Source organism: Morone saxatilis, unplaced genomic scaffold, assembly GCF_004916995.1.
Source record: "Morone saxatilis isolate NCDOM2014 unplaced genomic scaffold, NCSU_SB_2.0 Contig18, whole genome shotgun sequence".
Classification (NCBI taxonomy): Eukaryota; Metazoa; Chordata; class Actinopteri; family Moronidae; genus Morone; species Morone saxatilis.
Window position 1 is genome coordinate 25,189,047 of NW_023339740.1, and position 9,141 is coordinate 25,198,187.

The window sequence follows — 9,141 nt, forward strand, 5'->3', positions numbered from 1 at the left end:
AAAAGGAGAAAAAGAATAAATAAATCATGTATAATATGGAAATATAAAATTAAGATAAACCTGCAAGATTGGATAAATGCTGAGTTCTCACATTTATATACGACATGCGGATATAAATGTAAACAAGTTTGGTCGCGTTTTTTTTCCAGAAACGTGGAAACATCTAACTGCTAAGTGCCCCACTCTGTTCAGCAGCTAGTTGCTGGATTTTTTTTTAGAGCGCTTTCGCTGAAAACGACGCTATGAGAGTGAACCAGGACAATAAAGTTACTGAGCAGACAGCTAAACAATGAGCTGAAACTCATCGTAAAGCGTCGTAGAGCCGAGCGAGGCTGCAGATTGAGGTGATAACTCTCTGCAGGTTCATCACTACGAAGCCCCTTTTTACATTGTCGTACTGTTTCACGTTGTCATTCGATACATGCTGCTGGAAATATATCAGTTATAGCCCAATAATGTAGTAACATTATGCTTCTCAGTGTTTTTGTTTTTGATATTTTAGCATCACATTGTAGGACAATAATGTCCATCGATAGTTCACTCACTGGAAAACACATGCGGTCATTAAGTTCAACTAATACATTGACTTCTTGTTAGTTGATGTTGGCTTGTTGCAGGTGAATTAACCAGTGTGTGTACAGTTATATGCTCATATATTTCAGTGTAAATGTGGTCAAATGTGGACAGGGTGAGTGCCTACAAATAACAATACACAAATACAAAATACACTACATTTAAATGATGGAAATTCATTACAATCATGGAAACAGTTGAAGGACAGAGGCTTAGTGTTCGCTCTGTCTTGCAAACACTCGCACACAGGAATTGAGCACACAGACCTGGCTTGCCTAACCAATACCTCATAACTGTAGGTTCCTCTAAAGTGCAGTAACATTGTCACATGAGTCTGCAGTTTAGGTTCGTTCAAAAACCAACCGACAGTTTCACTTTGCTCCGATATCATGTTGAAACAGAGTTTGATGCAAGTTTGTTGTTTTCATCTGAACTGTTCTGCATTGTGACTTGAGAGCGCGGCGATCGGGGAACCTCCACAGAGCCAAACGTAGGATACGGTAAAAAGTCAGTGAAGTGTTGTAAACTGTGTTTACTGTTGACACTTTGTCTTTCTGATGGTTTTTGTGCTCAGTTGTTTTCACCTCCATCTTGTCTGTGTGCGATAACTGCGCGCTGAAGAGAAACGCGTGCGGTTGGTCGCATCCTGTGATTGATGAACCAATCAGTAGGCTCAGTGATCCAGCGTATTGCTTTATTATTGATGTGATCGTCCTGTACCTCGGAGCACAGTCTGATCCTGCTGTAAGACTGGAAGACACACAGATCCCTCGCTCTTTGGTTCTCAGGGTCACTGTTCACTTCTTAGGCTTCACTGGAGCTGCAATGTGATTAAGGACTGAGACCTGTAGCACTGTGATTACATATTATGTACTGTAACCTGCTGATGTCAGGGCGTCCCGCTGCGACTGTTGCCCTGACACTGACTGCTGTGAAGGAAGGATGAACTAATTGACGTGAGCGCAGCTGGTGGGATGAATATCTGAAGGGCTCTGAGAGAAAATAATGAAGCGTGTTCTTATTTAAGCAGCAGCCATCATGGGAAGTTCAGATCCGACCCAGCTGCCTCTCTCTTAACCCTGAGGGTCCTGGGACCTCAGTTTGGGAACCGCTGTGCTTGAGGAGCTGAGATCCACCCAGTCAGACAGCCTGCAGTCCAACCGGAGGACAGTATCTCCGTCAGACAGATGAAATGTCATCGCTCCGTCAGTGCTGTGTCATTTACGGTTGCTTACTTCTTTCTTCTTTTAAACCAGAGTCCATTACCACATATTTTCCATTTATAGTTCTTTCTTTTTATCATTCTTGCTACAGCAGCCGTATGTCAAGTCCCAGCTGAAGTTTGTATACATTCCATGAAACAAGACAAAAACTATATAACCATTCTGGAGGAAGTTTGTTTTGGATAACGTTCTCAGCACGGAGCTGTTGAATGGACAGTGTGCCAGATGTACGCTGCAAAAATGCCCCAACAAATGTACTTCTTCCTCCCGTTTGAGTAGCGTTTGCTAAAAACTACAATATCCAGCTGTTGTAGGAATTCACCGAGCTTTGTTAAAAATGAAGCTATACATTTGGGTTGGTGGTTTTTTAGGCTTTTACCTTTCCAGTAGAAAACCAGTGCTTTTGGGAGCTGAGAAGAAAAAAGCACAGAATAGGGCAGGGAATCCAGAAAGTTTTTTGAAACCGGATTATCGCATTTGTGGGATTTTTGTTGACAATAAGAAAAAACTATAAGAAAGACAACCAGACCTTTTTCCAAGCTTTGGCTTCTCAAAAAAATAGTTTTAGAAGGATTTATCAGGATTTTAAACTTCTTTGAAACACAAAATAGTGTCTTGAAATGCTACTTAAGAAGCATCCTTGTGTAGGGTCAAGGACAGGTATGTAGCCGTCAGTAACTGTCATTAAACCAACCAGTCTGTCAGTAAGCCACTCACAAATCTCTAAACAGCCTGTCAGTCAGTCAGTGGTGGTGTGTCAGTCAGATACGTAGCAGATTAAACCAGATTTAGGACTCACAGCGGAGATCTCTGTAATATAGCTGTATCACTTAGAGTTATCCAGCCAGTCATTCATTCATTCAGTGAGTGTGTACACTGAACCTTGTACCAGTTGACCGGATCAGACCAGGTTTATCCTTCTGGAGGGCAGAGTTGTAACACGGCAGAACTACGTTTGGTAACTCCACCTATGAAGTCCTGACACTGATCTGTTGGTGTCCATGCTACAACCAGGTTTTTATAAAAAGTTAAAAGAACATCAATTACTTCAAGCTGCTAGTCAGATTCTGGTTTTGGTGAAGCATGTGCTTAGCGTCTGATAGTAGGGAGGTGAAATGTTGAAATGTCTGGCTTCCTGCTTCATTAATAGTCTGCTAGCGAGTGTACACACTGCTGCATCAGTGCTGCAGCTATGTGTGATACGATGTTGGAGCTAAATTTGTCCTCTCGTCTCGTCCCGCTTGTTTCCCTGCTGGCGGCCCATATGCCCAATGCAGTACCTCACATCAGGATCTGCAGCACTTTTCTGCCGGCCATCGTCGCGTTTGGTCAGCCCTCTGCGGAGGAATCGGAGTCGAGAAGTGAAAAGAATCCAGGGGAAACCCGGACTTTAATTATAGTATGAATGAATGGTTTAAGAGCCGTATCGGTTTGAGCCCCCGTGGTTTAAACAGGTGTAAATACCCGTCAGCAAGTAGAAGCCTGTGCTGAGCTGCACAGAGGGAATATCCCCACAGCCAGGTGAAAACACACCTTGTCATTTTATACTTCTAGTGTTCATACTTTAGAAAGGTTCCTTAGTCAGGTATGTATTGTATTTATCTCTGTGGATCTATCTCTTCTAATTTTTAAAATATGTCTGCTAATGAGCACATGAGCCGCTGTAGCTACTGAACCTCTGAGAGTCCATCACACACACTTTTACTTTTTTAATGATGGAAATAAGTGCAATGTAAATAACAGTTTTACATTTCATCACAGCAGTTAAAGGACCAGTGTCGGATTCAACAGGTTTCAGGGGATTATGTTGCTGTGGCTAATATTTAGCATGCCAGCATGTTGACTAAAGCTGTAAAATTCAAACTATTTCAAAAAGTAAATATTGAATCTGTAATGATCCGTCCCAACTTAAGTTTCATTGTTTAAGAGCAACAGGCCGTGCCTTGTATGTCAGCAGGAGTGTTTGTAAAATGTCACTCTGATCTATTGCAACTGCTGTACAGTCAACAAAAACAATGAAGTGACTCATTATCTGTGATCTTAACAATGGAGACAGCACAAAGGAACAGAATGAAATGAAAATACAGTGTCGTTTAGGATTAGGCTACGTGGGTTGCATTTGGGGCGACTGGCTCAGAAGGTAGAGCAGGTTGTCCATTAATCACCGGGTTGGCAGTTTGATCCCCAGATCCTCTGTCCTGGGGTGTGTGTTGTGTGTGGTTGTGTGTGTGTGTGTGTGTGTGTGGTGTGCGAATAAGAGGCACAGTGTAAAGCACTTTGTCCATTAAGGTAGAAAAGTGCTATATAAGGGCAGTCCATTTACCATTTAAAAATAATATCACCTGTTGGTTCTCATTTGTTCAAGTCTGATTTGTTGAAACATTGACGGCCCTATTGCTGAAACACGTTGCATGTTTTAATCCGTAAACACACGTTTTTGCGGTTTCCTCCCCCCTCTGTGTTTTGATTGAGGGGTTTTCTTACAAATTTGTTAACACCCTTAACATATCAGGCTAAACGTTACCATACCTCCAGTATAAACATAAGAAGACTAACTAAATCTAAATACTGTGTCATTCTTCTAACCGTTTCACTTTCTGCTGTGTAATGCACTTCATCACTTATCTAGTAGCATGGCTGTATAATTAGGTAGTGTTGATTTGAGGTCAGTGTAAATAGAAAGTTGTACAGCTTTCAGACTGGGACGCTACAATCATGGCACAAAAGCAGTTAATTTTCCACGATGTCTGATGGTACAAACGCACATCAGGTGGTGTTAGTGCTGGGTGAAATAGTGTGTTATTGTCAGTCTAGTTGTTTGGTTATTGCGAGAACACACACCGACAGACACACACCCTACAGTAGATGAGTCATTAGATTGCTGTAGGCCTCAGGTGAACCAGATATACCGTCAAATAGAGAACAGATTCTCCATTCCCTGTACATTTGTGTTACTGCCGGACCACAAGGGCCCCCTGAGAGTCCGTTTCAGTGAACAGAAATTGAATGGATTAGCTTATAGCTGCAGTACTAGTTCATGCAGCTGTCGTACGTGGGTGTAACCATGGTTTTGCAATTGATTCAGTCCTAAAATGATGTAAACTCTACATTTTGTAATTTATTTGGTAAATACACATCCCAAGCCACCACTGCAACATAGTGCTAACACCATTGATACAAGTCACATTAGTCAGGGCATGGTTTTAATACAGCATCATTTACCAGCCCCACCAGTCTGTTTTTGCACAGGAGGGTAGTTAGTTTGCGATAAAGACGACCAGAGAGCTAATCAGGCAGTCGACCAGTCAGCCGGTGGAGAGCGGTGCTGACAGCAGAGGAGAGCTGTTGTCTGGTATCAGTATTGCACAGCGCGGTAATGGCCCTAATCTGAATACCAACACAGCACAGGAACGCTCTTACACACAGCCCTGGAACTCTTTATATCTGAGTGTAAGTGTGAGGGAATAAGACACTGGTGGCAGAAACACGTTCTGGCAAACTCAACTCGGCATTGTGTGCATATGTGTGTGTTCAGTGATAATACTGCATCCAGATACCGCAGCAGGACATCATGATGGGAGCATTAATAAGAGGGGTGGGAAACCTGATTATTGGTTCATAATCAAACTTCAATTAGTTTTCATTCATCCAATTAGAAGTGACATTTCTGGCAGTTGTGTGAAACTTCCATCTCTAGCCTACGGTAAATACGCTTGTTTCTCTAAATTACACGCAGCCACTGGTAAGGATGTCAGGGGTAGTTTAGGTGGAGGTATTACGATGATTCTGTAGTGTTGAGGTTCAATACCCAGCCCTATCGATAACCACAGGGGTAGAATTAAAGCAGGGTTGATACAATATTAATATGGGAGTTAAAAAACATAGCTTTCTTACATAAAACATCAACATTGTTCTTTCTTCCAGAAGAAACTTTACTTCCTTTGGTCACCGCACAACTTCAGACTCAGGAAAAACATCTATAAATATTTTCTTCTATTTTCTGTATCTTCCTTTACCATTCTTTTGTTTCTGCTCGACCCGTTCCTGACACGTCACACTAACTTTTACTATCGTGAACTTGATCCTTAAACATGCTGAGCTAGAGGCAGATTACATAACCTGTTCATACATGATGCAAGCTGTTAGAATTAAATAATAGTTGCGCAGCGCAGAGCTCTGTTTCTACACATGTTGTTGTCTGCTATCTCAGTGAGAGTCTGCTGTGAACCTCAGTGGAGATTAACATGCCAACCAGAGCTGACCAGAATAAACTCCAGTCCACAGGTGAACCAGTTTGTCCTCCTCTCTGCAACTCATCCCGAGTCTTCAGCTTTTCAACAAGTCCTCAAACAGGAAGGTGGCGGCTGTCGACACCATCTGTCCATGTGAGCTTATTGTTAGAAGTCGCCACCAGAACCCATGATGCTAAATCCTGGCATGTGGCTTAGTTAAGGTGAATTATAGCATCCTTCTTAAAAAAAAACGATGAATCTGAAGTTACCTCCTTTTCTGTAACCACATGAAGTATTGAACAAACGAAAGTGAAGAGATGTAGATACCTCTGCAGCATTTAATAATTAATGATTGAAGTATTTCAGGCTTAAATGACATTGCAGCGTATTACTGATTGATTGGTCTTGCATCAGGACTGTTGCTATGGACACATGGATGGTGTTTGGATGGAGTATCATAAAAACATTAAACCTGTGAAACAAATGTTCCACATGAGGACCGTATAGGTGCGAGACACAGCAGAGAGTGAAATGTTGTAGAAAAACACACTTTATTTTTGTCTTTTTATTGAGAGTGAAGGAAACATTAAACCTGCTTTTAACGTTCATTTTTTGACTTAAATTTGAGTGAAAAATATCCGAACAGAAGGTTAAGGAACTTGATGTCGTGTCTTCAGATGTCTTGGTTTGTCCAGGCCCCAGAGATATTCAGCTTATAATGATATAAAACAGGGCAAATCAGAAAATTCTCACACTTGAGAAGCTGGAACCAGATGTTTGACACATTGGCTTCTTTAATTACTTAAATCATTAATTAATCGTCAAAATAGTTGACTATTTTTCTAATTTTACCATTTTATTTTGCATTTGACAAAAAATTGATGCTCTTTTGTTGAAGTCTTGCGAGCTCTACTAGTTCACCTAGATAATGGATACTAAAAGATATGGGCTGTTTTGTGCGCTCTCTCTCTCTTTATTTCTCTCTCCTCCTCCCCGTCTTCCATATAGACCACTGAAGTGACAGAGCTGAAAATAGTCCGCTGAAAATAGGCGGCTGAAATCATGTAGCTGAAACACACGCACACCGACACTCACCTTTCAAGGAAACACACACACACTCTGCTGCAGGAATATGCTCACACGCTGACTGATAAAACCCTCTTTCTGTTTGCCAGTAGCAGCAAACCACCTCTTTTGGAAATGGTGTGGCAGCAGTCCAGGCTTCAGTCATTTGGCTCTCTGCACCGACACACACCGGGATCAACAAACTCTTCTCTTTCTCTCTCTCTCTCCATCTACAGTCTCTTTCAGACGTGCACTGTAACCTGTAAACGTTTCACATGACGGCATCATGTTTGAAAAGCAACTTTGAGTAAACGCCGGGCTGAGTATATGATAACAAGACGGCTTAACGCACATTATACATATTTATTGCTCTGGCCCGGGTCATGTGGAAGTTGCCAAATATCACGTGAGCACTGCAGCACTATCCAAAATGGTTCTGTTATGTTTGAACTACAGATGCCCTGAGCCGATCCTACCAACTGGTATTGGTGCTGATCCGGGCATATTTTAGTAACGGCGTTGGCTAAAATAAACCCAATCAAAATCCAATCCTTTCTTTGCCGTACTGTGTTTTGTCCTCCTCAGCCGGCTGTTGCAGCTCTGCTCTCCTTCACCACCACCGGGCTCTACCGTGCAGCATTTCACTGCATAGACGAGTGACGATTGGAGTGTGTGAATGTGAAAAATGATGGCCGCACCGGAGAGTGACTGGAGGTTCAGACTCTGAGACTGGCAAAATGGATGCATTTGCTAATCTCTAACACTAATTATCATTAGTAAAGAGCAGTGTAGAAAAACATTCAGGTAGCAGCTTCTCATTTTTTACTGGCACTGACTGTGACTTCGCTGTAGGTTATCTCAGCTGTCAGTTCTCTGAGTAGCTTCATAATAGGCCCAAAAGAAACTTGTCTGTTGTGGATTTGTGTGCTCTGCAGGCTGGCGTCTGCGCTTGGCCAAGGATAATTTGTGAGGGAAGAAGCACCACACTGTAACACCGCTGTGTAACCACAAGTGTTTCTGTAGTTCCAGCACTTCTCTCCAGCCGGGTCGCATCAATTTTAGTTTATAAACTTAATGTTTTTTTGAGCCAGAACTTTTTTTTAGTATTTGGATGAAGTAGCCAATGTGTGTCAGATTGAGTACGCTATAGCTGTTATTTCAGATACATGACAGTATTTAATCCACATTTAAGTTAAAATATCAATACGTCGAATCAGACTCTGTACATCAGCAGGACAATATTAACGTATATAGATCAGGCGATGAAGGAAAATCTTGATTGGGACATCCCAAGTTTGAACTTTTCCAGTACAGAGACCAACTGTATGTGTGAATGCTAAAAATACATTACTTACACAGATGGAGGAACCCAGCAATGCGACAGGTTCCATGTAAGGCGACAGTCATTCACTGCTGGTGTCTTTCTCTCTCTCTCTCTCTCTCTTTTCTCCAGCCTAACAAGCCTCTACCCCTTTCTTCTCTGCTCAACAACTGCGTTAATATAACAGGTTTATCGTAACCAGTCATGACTCGCTTCCTTTACCATGACCGATTCATTCATTAAGAAAAGAAAATCTCACGCCTCAGTTCCAGGCCTGTGGTGTGACCAATCCTTTGACACACAGCCCCACAAGGGAGCCTCTTCATACTTTTGCAGTCAGTAATTATTAACACACTTTTCATGGCTGCATCTTTATCTACCGTTTGACCTTCCTTAGTTGTTCTTTTATCTGTATGGTAATAAATTACATTGACATTACACTCAATTACCTTGCTGTATTCCTGTGGCATAGTATTCCCACTTTGCTTTACTGGTATGTGGCGAGCAGTGAAAGTTCAGGGAACGTGTTCATCAAGTCGAGTAGGAAATCTGTCGTGACTGGCCCAAGATTCTTTGTGTGACAGATGTTTGGTTCGACCTATAGGAAAAGTGTTTTAGCATCTTTCTAACTCAGGGAAAGTCATCCTCTCTTTATATGTAGGGGAGCTGCAGAGCTGTTCTAACCTGTTAGGACTTACCAGCAGGTGTTAAATAATTGGGAGAAGAG

At 42.0% G+C, this 9,141-nt stretch overlaps 1 protein-coding gene across 1 annotated transcript in view; it reads left to right on the top strand.

The window, feature by feature from the left end:
* Nucleotides 1-3,000: 3,000 nt before the first annotated feature.
* The window catches only part of slmapa (sarcolemma associated protein a), a 49,941-nt gene continuing 43,800 nt past the window's right edge, over nt 3,001-9,141 (top strand). The window contains exon 1 of the mRNA XM_035661795.1: nt 3,001-3,195. Coding sequence (XP_035517688.1) covers nt 3,001-3,195 — 195 coding nt within the window. The remainder of the gene's footprint in view (nt 3,196-9,141) is intronic.